Source organism: Perca fluviatilis, chromosome 2, assembly GCF_010015445.1.
Source record: "Perca fluviatilis chromosome 2, GENO_Pfluv_1.0, whole genome shotgun sequence".
In the NCBI taxonomy this organism is placed as follows: domain Eukaryota; kingdom Metazoa; phylum Chordata; class Actinopteri; order Perciformes; family Percidae; genus Perca; species Perca fluviatilis.
Window position 1 is genome coordinate 10,432,008 of NC_053113.1, and position 19,663 is coordinate 10,451,670.

General features: G+C 40.7%; 1 protein-coding gene and 1 long non-coding RNA gene across 6 annotated transcripts; one reads left to right on the plus strand and one right to left on the minus strand.

The window, feature by feature from the left end:
• Positions 1-2,477: 2,477 nt before the first annotated feature.
• LOC120547173 (scavenger receptor cysteine-rich type 1 protein M130-like) lies at positions 2,478-13,482 on the plus strand. Of its 4 annotated transcripts, XM_039782666.1 has the most exons (10): positions 2,479-2,691; positions 4,729-4,834; positions 4,925-5,175; positions 5,558-5,866; positions 8,714-8,998; positions 9,339-9,653; positions 9,732-10,064; positions 11,473-11,802; positions 11,969-12,054; positions 12,171-13,482. In XM_039782666.1, exons 1-10 carry the CDS (start codon positions 2,646-2,648, stop codon positions 12,216-12,218), a joined length of 2,109 nt encoding a protein of 702 aa, XP_039638600.1. In that variant the 5' UTR covers positions 2,479-2,645; the 3' UTR covers positions 12,219-13,482. The 4 variants fall into 4 exon arrangements, with proteins under 4 accessions (XP_039638592.1, XP_039638600.1, XP_039638586.1 ...); XM_039782658.1 differs by having other exon boundaries at positions 2,478-2,691; positions 4,732-5,175; XM_039782652.1 differs by having other exon boundaries at positions 4,729-5,175.
• LOC120547199 lies at positions 11,719-19,106 on the minus strand. Of its 2 annotated transcripts, none has more exons than XR_005637037.1 (4): positions 18,964-19,106; positions 16,721-16,825; positions 11,923-12,308; positions 11,719-11,806 (listed from the first exon to the last, which is right to left on the minus strand). It is a non-coding gene; the product is annotated as an uncharacterized LOC120547199 (long non-coding RNA). The 2 variants fall into 2 exon arrangements; XR_005637036.1 differs by having other exon boundaries at positions 11,739-11,819.
• Between the last annotated feature and the right edge of the window lie 557 nt (positions 19,107-19,663).

Below are 19,663 nucleotides of genomic sequence, written 5' to 3' on the forward strand. Positions count from 1 at the left end.
ACTTTACTTACTTACTTTACAAGAAACAGGGTTTAGAGAGCAATTCTCAACAAAGTAAACGGAAGTACATAACCTTGTGTTGTCCTTCAGGTCACTGGGACCCAAAGGACCACACAAGGGTTAAGTAGCAGTGCACTGTCGCCATTGAAACCGATGCAGCTCTCACAGGCCGGGGTGGATAGAGTGGTAGAGATAGCAGTGGTAGCAGCAGCCACTGTAGCAGTAGCCATTAGTAAAGGCTCTTAGCATCAAACATTTTTGACTCTGCGACAACTTATAATATAGTATGTCGAAAAAAAGTCATAGCATAGAACGTCTGAAAATAACTCCAAAAGTAATAAAATGCCACATGATAGATGACTTTTATTTGATTAAATTATGATCCTGTCATCTAATTTGCAGTAAAATGTGTATTTGCCAACTGCCATGTCTCAACATCTTTGTGCACATCTGTCCTCGTGACAAACACTCCAATAACCTAATCAACCTCATCATCAGCATCAGGGGCGGTTTTTAAAAACCTGACCACAAACTGATACTGTTGCTCAACACATGAAGTCAGATAAACATCACTCAGCACATCTTCACGGAAAGATATAATAGGCTGTAAAATGGGTTTACTGTGGTGTTGATTTCGACTTTTCTCCCTGCTGGTAGGATCAGCTTTCCACTCCAGTCCGGATAGCCAGGTCCAATAACTTACCGGATGCTGCAACACCTCAAAATTAAATTAAAAGATAGAATTTTTTTGTGGTTAGAGCATATTAAAACAGCAGTGCTATATTAGCATATCCTGCAGGAAACATAGGACTCATGACTGAAACCACATAATATTGAGATGATTAAAAGACAGCATAAAGGTACAGGAAGCAGCATATCTGATGAAGAAGAGCAGAGCTGATATGTCATAACTGAAGGCTTTTAACTCACTAATATGTATTCAACTTGAGCCAACTTGAGCCATCACTCTGATACTAAACAACTCCAAATTAAGAGTGTTAAACTAATGAAATATTGTGCTCCAATAATATCAGAAGCTGCTGAGCAGAAACTGGCAAGAATTATTGAATATCAATTACAGACACTGATCACAGGTTATGGCCTCAGGATAAACAGTTGTGAGCAGGTTTATTAAAGATTTTTTAAAGGTAATTATCCAATATTTCCCTAATATTGTGTATAATAGAGATATTATTTTCTCTCCTCTTTCTCATCCCCCTATAGTAAAATATTGTTTTTTATAAGGGTTGCCTAGATTTTCAGAAGACAAGTCACAGACATTCCACCTAGCATTTCATAATTAGCACTGCAGCAGATGTCACGCACGCAGCTCACTTGATCACGCAGCAGAATTGATCATTGCAAACGGTGTTGATAATGGACTTAAACTGTGTTTGTTTGCCCTAATAATGATACAAATAATATAAAAAAATGTTAGTTTGGGATATTGGGAACGGATATTTGAATGATATCGATACATTACTTGGGCTAAATTAATTCCCAGGAAATGGGTCGTCTTTTCCCGGGATCTGATTCATCTAATTTTTGGGGAAAATATTAAACCCTAATAAGGGTCCTCCCATGTAAGACAATGTCATCCAGGTTGGCCGCTAAAAGGACTCTGTCCCCTTCAAGACCCGGTCCATGAGTCTCTGGAAAGTGGCCCGTGCACCCTGCAGACTGAATGGCATGACAGTAAACTGAAAGAGGCCCTGAGGAGTTCTAAAGGCTGTGTGCTGTCAGGCTTCCCAGGAAAGGGGACACCTGCCAATACCCCTTGCATAAGTCCAAAGTGCTGATGTACTGGGCCTGGCCAACACGCCCAATGAGGTCATCCAGCTTTGGAGTCGGATATGCATTAGACTCTGACTGAGAGTTAAGTTTACAAAAGTCAATACAAAATCATATAGTCCCATCTTTCTTATGGACTTGGAAATTTGTCCATATATATATATGCAAGTTCAAAATGTTTTGTTTAGTTTTACTAATTTAGATTGTTGTCGTTTTAAAAACAAGATATGCTTCTGCTATAAATATAATACTAATAATTTAAATAATAATAAATTGTACGTTGAACTGTCTAACAACTGAATTAAAGAACCAGCGTTTGCATAACTGTCCACAGTCTGTCTGCGAACAGGTAGTCCCTTATTGATCATATTTCAAACTGGAAGCAAGACTAAACGTAGCTCTGCTTTTTTTTTGAAAAAGAAACTTTCTGTCAACTGCCATGTCTCAATATCTTTGTGCACATCTGTCCTCGTCACGACCACACAGTGGAAACCATTAACCTAATCAACCTCATCATCAGCATCACTGGCAGGTTTTAAACCTGACCACAAACACGTGAATTCAGATAAACATCACTCAGCACACCATCATGGAAAGTATGACTGTTAAGTATGAATATTAAGTTGTTGTTTTTTTTAATTTACATAAGTCACCAAATGAGGTATTTCATGCTGAGAGAAACCAGCCCACATTACAGCTTTGTGAAGGCCTGAAGTAGAGGCGAACAGGAAATAGTTTTATTCTATTTTAATGAGCAGAAGTGCGTCGGAGGGCTGGAGTTGACTCTTGTCCTGATAAAGAGAAGCGACAGACAGCACACAGAGAAGACTCAGCGACAGGATCAGCGAGTGGACATGGATCCCAGAGGGCTGATTGTCTTTGTGTCTCTCTGGAGCTCAGGTAGGACTCTGGTTTGATGATGGATAAGTGACACAGAGAGCCAAGAGTATTTCTACACTGTGCTATTGTTACCTTTACTGAAGTACTCTCCTCCACCTCTGAGAAAAAAAACACACGAAAATAAATTACTGTGTAGAAGAAAAATGTCCTTGTTTTTAAGGGGACTTTATTTGGTTACACTTTACTTTAAGGTATCTACATAGGAGTGACATGACACTGTCATGAACATGTCATAAACATAAACAAGTCATAAACTTTTATGACATAACGCTTCTTTTAGTGTCATTGGGTTTTTGTCATGACAAGTTATTGTTAGGGTTAGTGTCATGACAATGTCATGTGTTCATGCAACACGGTCTCACAGCTGTTTGTGAAATGGTCACGTTATTTTTAATCTATTGATTCGTGTACACAGACACGTTCATGCCATTTTTTTTGTGGTGGTCAGCACGTAATGGGAAGCATCCATACGGAGGTTGGGTTTAGGAAAAGAAGAACGGGGAAAGGAAACGCCAAACGCGGCCCACGAGCCCTGGTCTCCGGGGTGAAAGTCCTGTGTTGTTTGACCCATCTACCAGCCGTAACCAACCTCTCTGCGCGGATTTTCGGCATTTCATACTACTCGCTACCATAGTCGTGCTGTAATCACGAAAGATGCTTCCCATTGAAATAATAAATATAATGTATTAGTTATAGTAACGTGCTGACCACCAGATTATTATCAAACGAGATAAACGTGTCCGTGTACACGAATCAAATAGATTAAATAACGTGACCATTTCACAATCTGCCGTGAGACTGGGTTGGTTCATAACAGTGTCATGCCACTCTTTTGTAGATAGATACCTTCAAGTAAAGTGTTACCCTTTATTTTTTGGTAATGACATGACATGATGACATCACATCGCCCCAATCCTGGCTTCGCTCCATTGGCTTCCTGTTCCTTTTAGAATTGATTTTAAGATTTGACTGATCAATTTTAAAGCTTGTCTGGGTCTAGCTCCTAGCTACATAGCAGTGATGTTGACTGATGACTTGATGTCTAAAATCTCAAGGGCTGTGGCTCAGGTGGTAGAGGGGTCGCTTACCATTCGGAAAGATGGTGGTTTGATTCCAGTCCCTGCAGTCCCAAGTCAAAGTGTCCTTGGTGAACTGTTGTAAATTACTTCCTAAAACCTATTTTTATAGACTTGCTTTCATGTGAAGTTGTCTCTTTTTTAAAATCTTTTATTGCTCTTGATTTTTTATTTATTTTATTGCATGTATTTATATGTTATATATTTATTTTTGTCATGTTTTTTTTTGTTTTTTTACCCACATTTTTGCTTGCTATTGTTTGGCCCCACTATTGAGCTCGTTTATCTGTGTTTTAAGCCCTCAACGTCTCCTTCCAGGCAGCGCTACCTGGAAGGCACTAGGATTAGGCAATGGTTATGGTTATGGTTATGGTTAAGGTTAGGGTTAGGTGCCTTGAAGTCAACGGTCGCAGCGCTGCCTGGAAGGAGACATTGGGGGCTTAAAACAACACAGAGCGTTGCTCTCTCTGTTGTTTGATTTGCTTTGCTTTGTCTGTCAAAAGGTTAACAGACAGTCTGTTAAAGGTGCTATATTAGTAAAGTTATTATTATTATTACTTTATCTCGTTTGTAATGCAAGCTTTATGTGAACGATGTGACAAGCTGTAAAACATTACATGTGCATCCAAACAGCTGTAATAAGTAGAATATGAAGAGGTAACTAATAAATATTATTTTCTATTTAAGTAGAAACAATCACCCAGAGCTGCAGAGCCACACAGTTCTTGGCCAGTCTGTTTTGTTCGACAAGAGCACAAACATAATTAGCACATTATAGCTGAAGATTCATGAATTTAAGTTTCCTTTTTCCTTGCTAAATTAAAACTCTTTATTGTCATCTTTTTTTCTTGTCCTCTCCTCAGCGCTCTGGGCTCACACAATTCAGAACAAGAAACCAATAACTTGTTTTGCCCATTTCTTTTATAAATAGAAATAACTTGATGTTTGTGTCTATGTTCAGCAGTGACTGATGACATCAGGTTGGTGGGAGGAGCCAGCCGCTGTGCTGGTAGACTGGAGATGAAACTCCAGGGAGAGTGGAAATCGCCGTATAACCCTTTCAGAAGGTTTGAGAATAAACCAATTGAGTCCCATATCGGCCTACAGCCCATCGTTGTAGATGGGCTACCAGTGAATGACCAGTATGACCCGTTTAGGAAACCACCAGTGAATGACCAGAATAACCAATACGGGACAGCATTGCATGACCCGTATGGGACACCAGTAGATGACCAGTATGAGTGGAACCTGGCAACTGCAGCTAAAATATGTAGACGGCTCAACTGTGGTTCTGTTGTTTCACAACGAACAATACGAGGTTTCCCTGATGTTCAATGCTTGGCAGACTATGTACACTTATTCAAAAACCCAGACTTGTCTTCTTCCAAGTTGGAGATCACCTGCTCAGGTCAGTGTCGGTACCTTTACACTGTTTAGTTTCTTTCTTTGTCACTGTGGTGAAGGACAGAATAGAGATCATGTGTGCATGATCTAAACTGGAATTAATAAACACACAGATAAAGAACAGAAGATTTTAACTATTTTAGACTACACTTCCTGTACTCAGCAGTGTACATTGGATTGAAGAGATAAATTTAAGATATTCTCTTTCTCGCTCTCGCTCTCTCTCTCTGTACGTGAAATTGAAATCATTTAAAAGTCAACTGTAAAGTCAGAAAGCAGTTTAACAAATAACTTTAGAATGTGTCTCATTTGGTTTAGTGTTATTTCATCTGACAAACAATAACGTGAGTTACTCTCTCTCTCTCTCTCTCTCTCTCTCTCTCCAGACTCTGTCAGGCTGGTGAATGGGACTAGTCTGTGTTCAGGCAGACTGGAGGTGAAGTCTAACCAGTCTAACCAGTCGTGGTCCTCAGTGTGTGAAGATGACTTTGACCTGCAGGATGCAGAGGTGGTCTGCAGGGAGCTTGGCTGTGGGGCTCCTTCATTCCTCCAGGGGGCGCTCTATGGAGACATGGAGGCTCCAGTGTGGACCAAAGAGTTCCAGTGTAGAGGCCATGAGTCTGCTCTGCTGGACTGTGAAAGCTCCCATAGAAACACCTGCTCTTCTGGCAAAGCTGCTGGACTCACCTGCTCAGGTAGGAGGAAACATTTATAAATCAATCAATCAACCAATGTGTGAGGTGTGAATGTGTCTCTATGTCACAGCCCTGTGATTGACTGGCAACCTGTCACATTACTTAATTTCTGTTTGGATTAAGTCCATTCAGTTTTGTTAGAAGCTACGTCTCTGTTATGACAACTTGACATTAAGCAAGACAACAAAACCTGTCAGAAATATGTCATAGCAGGCCTAATTATCAAAGTTAAATAAACTATTTACTTTTTTATGTATTAACATTACATTAAACTGCCATAAGTTGTTGGTTTTTACATTGGTTGTGATGAGAGCATTATGCCGCATTGGCCGCTGCTGTTCATTGGCGCGATACGTTGGCGCTGCTGCCATTTTGGGAAGGACATGCCGCGCCTCCTTATGCACGCGTCTATCCAGGCAGGAGGTTTATCCACAATTAAAGTAATAATTTCTCGCTGAATTTTCAAACGATTTTCCTCATTACCACCACCTTAAGTGCTCAGTGGCCAGCAAATCAGACAGTGGTTACACTGGGCAGCTTCCATGAATGTGTAACTGTTGTCATCAACTTACCTGGATAAATAAAGGTTAAAAAAATTAAAATATGTAGGCCTATATATGATGTTAGGATATTTTTCTAAAATACCTTATTGTACCTTGTGTACATATGCATCTTAATTTAATTTAACTAAACGGGGGAATTATTAAAAAAAATTCCTACCCTGTACAGTTGTCATGAAGGGGGAAATTACCTATAGAGGTCAAAACCTTTTTTGTCAAAGGCTGTAAACATGTTTAATTCTGCTGTGAAGTTTGGATTTTTTAACGTGAGTTTTTTTTTTTTTTTACATTCTATGATTATAATTGTGTCAATTGAGTACAGAGTTTTGGAAAGATAGCTTTAGGCTAACGTCACTTTTTGCTAAAGTAACCACTAACAGACTTTGATACAACACCGGTCCAACAAAGAGTAGCTAACAGCAGTTAATTACAGTAAGCTAACGTTAGTTGGACCGGTGTTGTGGTGAAGTCTGTCCCCCCCATCAAAAAGTGTTTCTCCTTCTGTTAAAATGCGTAATGTTAGCGGTTAGGTTTAGGCAGGGTGAAACTCATTGATTAGTCTTCAAAGGCCATCTTGATGACAGGGAATACAGTGTAGCCTACAGCAAAACAAGCTTAATAGCTAAGGGCAGTTAACTACAGTTAGCTGTTACAACAAGTAGCTAACCTAAAGCTATCATTTCAAAACTTAATAAATCACCTCAGTACTGCATTCACTGTTGTCAAACTGGTCATATAAACTTCACAACATCTTAATGAAAAGTTCAAATGGTTTCAGTTCATGAAGTCAAAGAAGATATTCATGACATCGTTAATGTACAAAAGCATTTGACAGTGTAATCAAACTTTGTGACATCTTTATGACAAGTCCAAATTGTTTCACTCTACTTAAGGTCAAAGAAAATATTGATGACACAATTATAATGGTCTCATGACAGCAAATTTAAAAACCAACCACTTATGATATATATATATATATATATATATATATATATAGCCTGGTCCTACCAGACTCTGGTACACTAGCCTGGTCCTACAAGACTCTGGTCCATTAGCCTGGTCCTACCAGACTCTGGTCCAGTTCATTTGTACACAGAGTCTGGCTACTCCCCATTAACAAGTGTAGGGACCCTTTGCTACTCAAAAAACGTCCACTATGAGTGCTGGGTGGATAATTGAACTATTTAAGATGCGTGCACTATGTGAGCCAATGTCAAACATCGCCAGTAAGCATTTATTTTACACTTAGGCAGTTCCCATACATTGAGTCCATTTATATGTGTAAACATCAAAACACAAACACATTAATTCCACTTTCCTGCTCATACCATGCTGCACGGTCAAAAACAGTTTGCACCCTTCTCCTGCCACCACCTGTTCCCAATTGAACATTGATTAAATCACCTCTGTCCCAGCCAAATGGACAGCGCCCTGGCTATCCCTAGTGGCGGGAGGTTTAACAGCAACAAATAATAAACATAAACCCAAATGGCTCTCACAACAAGTGTTAACTTCCTTGAAGGCAGGTACTCTGTTGAAGTTTAAAACTATTGGATCTGTCCAGAGCCACTCTGGATCTGCCATAATCAATTGCTAAAGTTTGGTCGTGATGTATGTCATGTGCAGGTGCAACAAGAGGGGAGACTGACAAGGCTTATATTTAGCATTAGCATCGCTAGCGTTAGCCTTAGCCAACTCCTTCACCACTAACGCAGCAAGCTGGAAAATCAAACTTTTTTTCATGGCCACCAACAAAACTCAGCAAAAATTGTTCTTTCTCGTGCTTTAACTTCTGGATATTCGGCAGCATTGCCACAACGGACCAAATAGCTTTGTAATAATGCCATTTATGTAATTTATGAGCAATTGATACGATGATGTCTGTTCAGGCATAAATAAATTACATTATTGTTCTCTTACCCCCCAATGGAGAACGCTTGGTGAATGATTCAATTTGAATGTTCAAGAATTGAGTTGGTGCCTGACGCTTTGGTTGCTTTTTTGACGTTTTCGTGTTTGGCCGTTTTTTGGCGGGTTTTAAAAGTTTTTTTTGTCAAAGTAAAAAAAGTTTGTTTTGTTTTCAATGTACTTTTTTTAAATGTTCTTTTCCTAAAAAACAACAATTTGTATAGGGGCCAGCATTTTTTACTTTGGGCATTTTTTTTCACTTGACCGACTGGACGTGAAAAAAAAAACTTAGCATTAAATCCTGGATGCTAACATATGAAGGTACATGGTTTCTTTAAGTATGAAGTGTTACCAAAGCTGCTGTCTTGTTTGTACCCAGAACCTGGTGTTGTCAGGCTGGTTGGAGGAGCCAGCCGGTGTGATGGCACACTGGAGATGAAGCACCGGGACGAATGGAAACCAGTGGCTGACTGGAGCCAGAACCTGAGATTAGCAGGCGTGGTGTGTGGAGAGCTGGGCTGTGGCTTTGCTCTTTCACTCAGAAGGCAAAACCAGATACCAAGAGAATCTTGGGGAATCACATCTGACTGTAATGCATCTTCACTTTTGAAATGTTTTACAGACTTTACATATTCCTTTACCACCACAGAGATAACCTGCTCAGGTAAGGCTATTTATGATAATCTTTCCAGTGTCTCGACCTGTAACACATCTGTTGTTTAAACTGTTAAAGGATAGAGAAGTATGTTTGATACTAGATAGTCTCACATTGCCAGATTGCGCTCTGGAGTAAGGTCTAGCGACACCACAAATACATTCTGGAATAGGAGAAAACAACTCTCTGGGTTGTTTGCCTTTCTTAAAACCAATCCCAATCGTCTTGCTCCAGCAATCCCACCAATCGGTCCCAAAAAGTCACAGTTAGAGAGTAACGCCGTAAACATATTCTTTGTTAATAAATCTTTACAATGATTCATCTTTGTTCTGTTTCTGACACTTTCCAGACTCTCAGACTGTCAGGCTGGTGAATGGGACGAGTTTCTGTTCAGGCAGACTGGAGGTGAAGTCTACCCAGTCTACCCAGTCGTGGTCCTCAGTGTGTGAAGATGACTTTGACCTACAGGAGGCAGAGGTGGTCTGCAGGGAGCTTGGCTGTGGGGCTCCTTCAGTCCTCCAGGGGGCGCTCTATGGAGACATGGAGGCTCCAGTGTGGACCAAAGAGTTCCAGTGTAGAGGCCATGAGTCTGCTCTGCTGGACTGTGACAGCTCAGATAGAAACACCTGCTCTTCTGGCAAAGCTGTTGGACTCACCTGCTCAGGTAGAGTAGAGGAGCTGTAGCTTTGATTTGCTGCACTGGCTGACTTCCTCTACTAATTATTCTCATGTCTCTGGTTAGGTCCAGATTATATCAGGTTGGTGGGAGAGCCCAGCCGCTGCGCTGGTAAACTGGAGATGAAAAACCACAGAGAGTGGAGACAAGTGGTTGCAATGGATTTCAAATGGAACCAGATGTCTGCAGATGCAGTGTGTCGAAAACTGGACTGTGGTTCTGCTGTTCCAACAAGTATTTATTACAATGAAATAGTTATGGTAGATATACATGGTAGATATTCAGCCCCTCCTGTGTGGTCAATCAACTCGTCCTGTGTTCAGTCTAAATCTGCACTGAAGGAATGTGTGGTAACCGACACTACGTACAGTTCTTCTATCCTGGAAATTACCTGCTCAGGTAACACCATTTATGACTTCTATGATAAATGTGGTTACATTGCTTTGGTTGGCCTGTTGCCATCTCAACCTGGACCCAGATCAGGCTGTTCTCATGAACCATTCGTACACAGTTATGCGAAAAGTAATGCACTGTAATTTGTATGTATTCCACACATTCCTTGCTGTATGCTCCACATTGACTGTTGCTGTATAAGAGGGAAGATCCTCGTAGGGATGAGGTCGGGGTTAGAGGGTGACTAGAGGTGAATTTTTTCGGTATTCCCGCAGGAGTCCCGCAGTACGGGAGTTAATTTCACTGTTGGTAATGTGATAGGGATGGAATAGAGCATAGAAATCAACGGGAGTGGGCGGGAGCGGGACGGAGATTAAATAAAAAAATGACGCTGCAATGCGGTGAGTGTGCCCAAAGATTGCGAGGCATTCCTAGGCTACTTAATATGTGGAAGGCAGCGATTCCTCTAACCTACCCTAAATCAATAAATGTGTGTTTTGAGTGTGAGAAGATCTCCTTTAGGAATTATGTAATGAAATGGCCTAGGCCTGCAGGTAATGCATGTATAGTAGCCTAGCCTAAATAGTATAGCCTAAATTTCCCAGGCAACCTCAGTAATTTGACCGCGATTAACCAAAGCTCGATGGTGTTTTAAGCCTCCAACGTCACCTTCCAGGCAGCTAACCCTAACCTTAACCCTAAACATAACCATTGCCGCGCAGCCTGGAAGGCGATGTTGGAGGCTCAAAACACCAAACAGCTTAACCAAACATGCTACAGGGGGGCAACAGAGTCTGATAACTTTAGACAACAAAACTTTCACCCAGGAAATGGATGTTCATGTCCCGGAAGTACTACTTAATGGAACTGGTGCTTTAACCCAAACCACAATCTTTATTCTAATCCTAACTAGTTGTTTTGGTTTATAAACTTAACAGTCGTTGCGGCATGACGGCCACCTTTTCTCGGCTAAACTCAACAATGAGTTTAGCCAGAGCCTCATGGTTCTCTGTAGCTGGCTCACAGTCATCTTTTTTTCTCGGCTAAATTTAACTCTAATGACCACTAAACTTAATTGTCATGCGACCGGTCGTAATGTGATGGGCCGGCAGTTGCCTAATTCCGTAGGATATCATACTAATTGTTGTGCATAGGGTTTTGTACGATATCACATGAACTCATTCATAAGGGTTGCCCAGATCAATGAGAGCAGGATGAGCAGTTAAGAAAATAAATGAATATTTTAGAATTTAAAGATCCTCAGTCTCTCTTCCTGTCTGGTTCCTGAACATTTCACCTGGAGGAGATTGATGTCACTTTGATCAGAAACACGATGCATGACATGCCATTGATTCAGTTCTTTGGGCTCTATTGTCATGGCTTAGTTTAGTTTAATCTCCTATTTCTTTAACAGATTTGCTGGCTCAGCCAAACATCTCCCCCTCTCCCTCCCCTGACGCGGTCTACAAGGCCAAGCAGCGGAGGCTCCAGGTGCTCATGGGCTCCATCTTCACCATCAGGTGCTCCGTCAGACCACAGTACCCAGGAGGCTCCTTCAAGCTCATCGTCCCCACCCCTGACCCAGCACAGAACTACACCCTGCCAGCTGTCAATCACTCGGCCCACTTCCTGTTCTCTGCTGCAGACTCCACCCACCGAGGGGAGTACCGCTGTGTTTATCACCTCTACGTTTTCTCCCATAACTTCTCTTCTGAGAGCCGGCCGCTCCATCTCACTCCTGCAGGTAACTTCACAGAGAATCTGAGTCAAACAGGGAAAGGTCACACTGACTTTCTTAACACAATTTACAGTCAAAGCTTGTCTAATTCAGGTTAAATATGTGTGACAAACTCTGCAGCTTTACCTTTGATTAAAATGATCAGACAGTGATGATTTTAAATCTGTTTCAGCTTCTCTATCCGAGTTGATCATCAGACTTGTTGTCCTCCTGCTGGGTATGATGTCACTCATCACTGCCCTCTGCGTCACCTCGAAGGTACTGCACATCTTTATTCAGGGGAAGCTTGGGTTCAATTAATCAGGGTTTTTAGCATCAAATATTTAGTTAGAAGAGACCAATAACAACCCATGTTTGCTATCATGTGTTTCCAGGCCAGCAGAAAACACAAGCTGAGACGAGTGAAGAACAGTGAGATTTAGGATCGTGTTCTCGTGGGCTCCAGGTCTGAAGGCCAGAGAGGATGAAGTGGCCGTAGCCCAGAGGGAAAGAGAAGCATCTCCAGGGTGCTCCTTAAACATTCAGATAAAAAAACAGTCAAAAATATTAGACAGAGGTTATCTGCACACTCAGACTAAGAAGAGTAACTTTTCTACCCGCTGAAAAAAGTTTGTAACTGACTAATTTCATGTTTTTTTTAAACACATTTGGAAGTGGTTTAAAGGCTCTGAGACACCAACCCTCAAGAAACTGATACCATTTTACAATAAAATATGCAATTTAACATAATTCAGGACCATTATTATTATTATTATCATATACTGTATGTGTCTACAACATTGGAAAAGCTAGAGCACATTCAGCTTAGGTGCTGCCCTAAACGGCTTGGGTATAACGGCTAGGAAAACTGTAAATGCATCAGTGAATCAAAGATGCTGGTAATCTTTACACCCCCCCCATGTGTAACTGCTAGAGTTCTGCACGGACCTTAAATGAGACCCAAACCCGGCCCAGACCTATGTGGTTCTCTTGAACCTGATCAGAGACAGATGCTGTATTTTAAGGTTTTCTTTCTTCAAAGACAAAAGTTATATGCTTGCTTTGTAATACCTGTCAACCACTAATATATATATTATTTTTGATATTTTACACATTATACTCAGCTTCATATTTTAACTTTGCGCTATTTTAAGTTTTGGATTCTCTTTTCTTTAATGATTTTCTTTTTAAACACATTTAATGAGCGTTATTGGAGGCAGCCTGAGATCTAAGAATTTCATTTCAGTGATTGCTTTTCTGTAATTGATGTACATATGACAACATGACTAATTAAAGGCTCTCTTACACATCGTCGCTGTCGGGCGAAAACCTTGTATGTCCAAAACTGTTGCTTTTCAGGAATTTAAAAAAAATACTAATTTGAAGACATTTTATTGAGCTACTTACCTTTGAAAAAAAAGTCAGATAAAACTGCCTCATCGCTGTTTAAATATTTGTAAAAACCCACAGACAGACTGACAGACAGACATAAAGGGGGACAGAACGCTTTATAAAAATATAAGATACAAGGTTTCTGCCTGGCAGCGACAATATACAGAATACCAAATTTATATTATTAATAACATTTTATTACTAGTGAGTAGTAGAACAGTTAAATAATATATATAAACACAATTATTCTCACTTTTTTGTTTGGTTTATCACTGATGCTGATTTTTAGTTTAATAAACTTTAATACAAAAGTCACTGCTTTGTTTCATTGATTGATTTCATGACTTGTTAATATTTACTTTTGATCGTCACCTTTATTATTTTTACTTGTACAATACAACCTTTACTAAAGTACCATAAATAACAGTACATCTGTGTGTTTTCGGAGCTGCTCTTTGATTCTTTCTGGATTTAATGCACTTAAACACAGCTGTCAACAGTCCTACAAACAGCAGCTCCTGCAATTTTTTATTTCATCAACCTGCTGAATGAAATTATTTTTATTGAACTCAGCTGCTAAGACGTTGTCCTCGACATAATTTACGGGGGTATGGGGGGGTTACAACCCCCCCAATAATCAGAACTGGCCGGGGTTATGAAGTCAAAGAGTTTAAATGCTGTGGCAAGCAAAGATTTGTTAAGATGTGCATAATTCCTAAAATAAAACATCCCGAAACTCGTGTAATGTTTAGAATCTTTAGGTTTTTAACAATACAGCAGATTCATTCATCAATAAAATCTCAAAACGTGTTGACAGTGGAGAAATGGAGGATTCTGCAGGAGCAGTTTGATCTGTTTCTATATAGGATTTGATATATTTATTCCACTTTTTTTATTTGTTGTAATTGAAGTTAACTACAGCTGCCATGCACAGTTAACAACCAAATGGAGCAGCGTTCAAGTTCAAGCTGAGTGTTTAATATTCAAAAGATAAGGAGGCTTCACTGCTGAGACTGCTGATCAGAGAAGAGGATGACAAACTGGGATAAGAAACTGATAAACAGTCCTAAGGTCTGAATTATCTCTTGTCACAAACATTTCCTTCTGTCTTTTAGAACGTCTAAAGGTTGACTCATGTACTCTGGACCTGCAAAGCCTTGTTAGTAATGAGTAGGATTTTAAAATGCATCGCATAAGAAACTGGCAACCAATGGACATATACTAAACTGTATTTAAAGCAGAAAACAATACACATAATTCTTTTAAATGGGGCTAAGTTATAATTTTAATATTTTCCCCTTCAGGCTTCACACTTTTGCCGGTGCCATGCCAAAAAGTGAACATCTGCTAAAAACTGATTGCTGTCAGTGGGAGCGTGTTTATCCACTTCCATAACCTACATGAAAAAGTGTGTGTTTCTGGATGTATTGGTCCTTTAAAAAGGTATTTCAACAGGTAAAGTAAAGTTCAGGGTGGGCTATGATCAGTCAGATGTAACCCCTCAATCATTAAATCAAGATATTTTGAGGCAGAAACAGCCTTTAAAGGGGAGATAGAATGCAAAACCGATTTTACCTTGTCATAGTTGAATTATGAAATTTTAGTGGGTAACTAGGACATACGTAGAACCTCTAAATCCCATTGACACCTCTTTTCTCTGCAAATCTCACAATTTGAAACTGCCTCTGAAAACGGGCAAATCTCAACAAGCCGCCTAGTTGACGTCAACTATTGGGCTCCTCCTCATTTGGCTCTAGTCTCTCTCTTTGTCATGCCCCAACATTTGCATAGGCTACACAACTGACCTGAGATCAGTTAGTCTTCTGAATCTAGGTCGGGCAGATCTCAGAAATTATGAAGTATACATTGTTCATCTGCTATTTTACCATTCAATTCACTTCTGAGACTTTTTTATGCGAGAAATCAACAATCAAGAGGTCAAATATGGGCCGCTTTACAAAAATGTATGTCTAATTGCAAATTTTGTCCGACTGTGTGTCGGAGTTCAGCGGCCAGTGCTACCTGTGTAGCTGCCTCGCCGCCTGGCCTGCTGTGAGCTCGATTGAGCTCCGTCACGGCTGGCAGCCCGCGGCACTTCATACCCGCGCAAAGTCACCGTTTTGGGCTAATGGACTACGAAACGCCGCTGCTCTGACAGAGCTCCAGGGCCTGCAGTTCCCCTCTTCCAAATGCCAGGTGTGTGTGAGTGAGAGCGCGGTCAGCGAGCTTGTTACGCCAGCAATCTCTTACCACAGATTCCAGTTAATTTTAAAATGTGTGTAATTATAATGTGTTGAGTTATTTAAACAAACGATTGGGGAAATAAACGCTGCTTGTCCGCGAGTCTCATTGATAGAGCCTGCTGCTGGATGTAGCTCTATCAATGAGAGCTAGCTAGCCTCCTCTTAGAATTCCTCTGGAATTCACAAATATTAATTAACTTGAAATCAGACACCTTTGTTAGCTTTATAAGACCCTTAGGTAGATGTTGTATAAGTGGCGTGACGAAATTCAAACTGTAAATATACTCGAATTACGCCGAAAATGAAGCTAACTATCCGTGATTTGTAACTAGCTACACATAGCTAGGATTGAAGGTACAGTCGCAGCTAACAAAACACCTAGTCTTCACAAATATTCATTAACTTGAAATCGGACACCGTTGTTAGCTTTATAAGACATTTAGGTAGATGTTGTATAAGTGGCGTGACATGTGTGTAACATGTGGTAAGAGATTGCTGGTGTAACAAGCTCGCTGACCGCGCTTTCACTCTCACATAACGGGCCATTTAGCTAGCAGGAAGAGAGGAGATGCAGGCCCTGGAGCTCTGTCAGGGCAGCGGTGTTGGTAGTCCCTGCTGTGGGCTGCCAGCCGTGACGGAGCTCCAAGTACCTCATAGCAGGCCGGGGTCTGTGAAGGAAGGCAGGCCGGGTTGCGAGGCAGCACCGGCGGCTCAACTCCGACACACAGTCTTACCAAATTTGAAATTAGCCATACATTTTCATAAAACGGCCCATATTTGAGCTTTATATAGTTGATTTCTCGCTTAAAAAAAGTCTCAGAAGTGAATTTAATAACTAAATAGCCCGACAAACAATGTATAACTTTGCAGTGTCTGAAATATGAGTCCTGCTGTTGAGTCTCCCATGTGTTTCTATGTAGTTTGCTCAAACCAATCAGCGCGCAGCTCATTCTGAATATTCATGAGCATACAATATTTGGAAGAAAAGCTCTTGTTCCAAATAGAGCCATATTCACAGGGTAGTTAAGGGCCTAATAAAATAGCATTTGGGCAATTTTCAGCCCAACCAATGTTACATACCCCATTAGGAGACCTTAAGGAACAATGTAAAAGACTCTATATAATCATTCTATCACCCCTTTAAAAAACAAAGTAGGAGCTGCGATCACTTTTCGGCAAATGCAAAAGTTTATGAGTTGTATTGCATCTTTAAAAAAGGTATTTCTACAGGTAAAAAGTTATGGCCGGGCTATAATCTGTCAAATAAAAACTTTGTGAATGAAATCAAGTCATTTTGAGGCATGACTAACCTTTCAGTGACAAGGTCACTTGAACTAGCAGCTTCCTGTTGGCGATCGGAGAAACCTGATGAGGAGATTAAAAGATGAGAGAGGAAACTGCACATCCGGGGAGAGCTGAAAGACACATATAAGATCAAGAGACAGTACGTGAAGACGATGACCAACTGGACATGGCTTGTGTACGGGTGCTGTTCATGTTGCTCTGGAGCTCAGGTAGGACTTCAACCTGTTTAATTACAGTACAGCTGCCCACACAACACAAGTCTGGATTGTTGTTATTTTTTATGTGCTTTTTCTATATACTTTGATTAGTTAACGGTCAATTGTTTCTGGATGTTTGAGTTGAGGACAGCTCCGCTTGTTATCTTTAGTGCAATACAAAGTTAAAGGCCAATAACCGGTAGACTACTTTATCAAACCGTGAGTGAATGTGAATGTGTGGCGTAGGCCAGGATGGGAAATGACAGAGGACAGAGGGCCAAATGATCTCTTTACACATTGCTCTAGGAGAGATTTGGGCCTCACTATACAGAAAGCTGAGTTTGTTCTGAAAATGTGAACATCATCAAGTTATTATTGTGTGTCTTAAATCCATCAGCCATTTTCATATTATATAGAGGGACTACCAGCATTTGCAGCATCCTGAGCCATTTTGGTAAGGTTACTTGGAACAATCAGTCCAGAGTAGTTTGATTCTCCCTGAAACAAGTTTTCTTTTATTAAAAAAAAAAAGATTTATTATTGCGCAACAAAAATGTGGAACTATTTTACAAAAGCTGTTGCAAAAAAACAGGCATTTTGGGCCACAAAAATCCCCCAAAAAGGCTGCATTTTGGAACCCACGTAACTTCTAGGAAAGAGTTTCCTAGAAGCATAGATCAGTCTGCGTGGGAGCATAATGTATGGGTGTAGTTTCCAATTTTTCAAAAACATTTTAAAGTGTGCAGCCGTTACCCTTTTCTTCACTGATGCTGCTTTCTGACTGTGATGTGATGACTCACCTTTACCATAGAAACCTAAGCCATAAACACAGTAACACACAAATACTACTTTAGTGTGGACCTTTTTCACAGCAGAGATGTTGACTTGTCATAGTAGGAAGAGCCCAGCTGACATTGATAACCTTAACGATGGCTCAATTACATCAAGTGTCCCAGTAAGCTATTTCAGTGAGTCAGCATGAACAATACCAGGACCTCTCCTAAGTGGAATGCAGCCATCAGTAATGGTTTAATACCAGGGCCTCTCCTAAGTGGAATGCAGCCATCAGTAATGGTTTAATACCAGGGCCTCTCCTAAGTGGAATGCAGCCATCAGTAATGGTTTAATACCAGGGTCTCTCCTAAGTGGAATGCAGCCATCAGTAATGTTTTAATACCAGGGTCTCTCCTAAGTGGAATGCAGCCATCAGTAATGGTTTAATACCAGGGCCTCTCCTAAGTGGAATGCAGCCATCAGTAATGGTTTAATACCAGGGCCTCTCCTAAGTGGAATGCAGCCATCAGTAATGGTTTAATACCAGGGCCTCCCTAAGTGGAATGCAGCCATCAGTAATGGTTTAATACCAGGACCTCTTCTTTTTTTTTTTTCTTTTTTTGTGGGGAGCCCCCATTTTTTTTTTTAAAAAAGGCCCTTTTTTAAGTTGAATGCCCCCTTATTTTTGTTTTGAATACACCTGTGCTTTTGCTGCTATGACATGTCAACATGTCTGCCGTGGAAAAGGTCTCAGTGTTTCCCACATATTAGGAAGCAACTTGTGGCGGTGGGTGGGTGAGGGGTGGAGAGAGAGAGAGAGAGAGAGAGAGAGAGAGAGAGATGCACGCAGTTGGATGCTGTCCTCCTCTCCTACTTCAATGCCTAACGAATCTATCTCTTTCTCTCCCCTGTCTTTCACTGGTCGAAGCCTGAAAATTAATAACATAACTATTTACACTGGTGGGACTGTTGAGCTCTGTTTCAGACTGATACCTCTGGTTCAGACCGGTCCTCATCCTCAACACTTTTTCAGTCGCGGAAAATACTTTTCAATACTCATTCAGTGTAAGAGTAAAAAAATGACATAACATTGTTTATAATATGTTTATTTGATTCACAGCTGCTACATATAGTGTTTCGACCTCGACAACCCAACTGCATTTTACCGCAAACTTGCGACTAGTTAACTTTCTAAAGCAGGCACAATCGCTTGTTTGCTAAGATTTGGGTCGGTGAATGTGTGATTGTGTAAAGGTGTTCACGAGATAGATACCAACCTTTCGTGAACTCGTGAATTTCGCCAGCCGTCTTCTCTCCTTGACGGAGACAGACACTGTGTGCACAGTGGGATCGATGGTGATTTAAGCCTCCAACGTCGCCTTACAGGCACTAACCCTCACCGTAACCTTAAACATAACCATTGCCGCAGTGCCTGGAAGGTGACTTTTGGGGGCTTAAAAAACACCAAACACCGCACGGTGGGAGGAGCTCTGTGTGTGTGTGTGTGTGTGTTTGTGTTTGTGTGTGTGTGTGTGTGTGTGTGTGTGTGTGTGTGTATGTGAGCGAGACACAAGTGACAGAGAGACGGAGGAGAGCAGTGAAAGGAAATGCAGAAGAACTATTTTAAATAGCGTTTAAAAATAAATAAATAATAATAACGAAATGCAATGTGCGGCGGCCCTGGTGGTTACAGCTAAAAAGACTAAATGTTAACCCTGATAAAATATTTAATATAATATAGGCCTGTATATATAATTCCCTCGCAGGCACAAGTGTCTCTTTTGCTACTAGTTTATTCGAAATTTGTCTCTAAATCCACCGTGAAAACTAAACTCACAGTATAATGAAAACATATAGACCATATTAGCGTCCTACTCAAAACATAAACCATTCACCTGTCCAGTTTTTTTTTTTTTTAGGATTCCTCCCAGGTTTCCAGACAGAGGAAAAAGGTAAAAACGGAGAAACTAGATATAA

Coding starts and splice junctions, on each gene's coding strand:
- LOC120547173 (XM_039782652.1), top strand. CDS start 2,646: ATGGATCCCAGAGGGCTGATTGTCTTTGTGTCTCTCTGGAGCTCAG. Junction 2,692..4,728: donor TGTGTCTCTCTGGAGCTCAG/GTAGGACTCTGG, acceptor GTCTATGTTCAG/CAGTGACTGATGACATCAGG. Junction 10,065..11,472: donor CCTGGAAATTACCTGCTCAG/GTAACACCATTT, acceptor TTTCTTTAACAG/ATTTGCTGGCTCAGCCAAAC.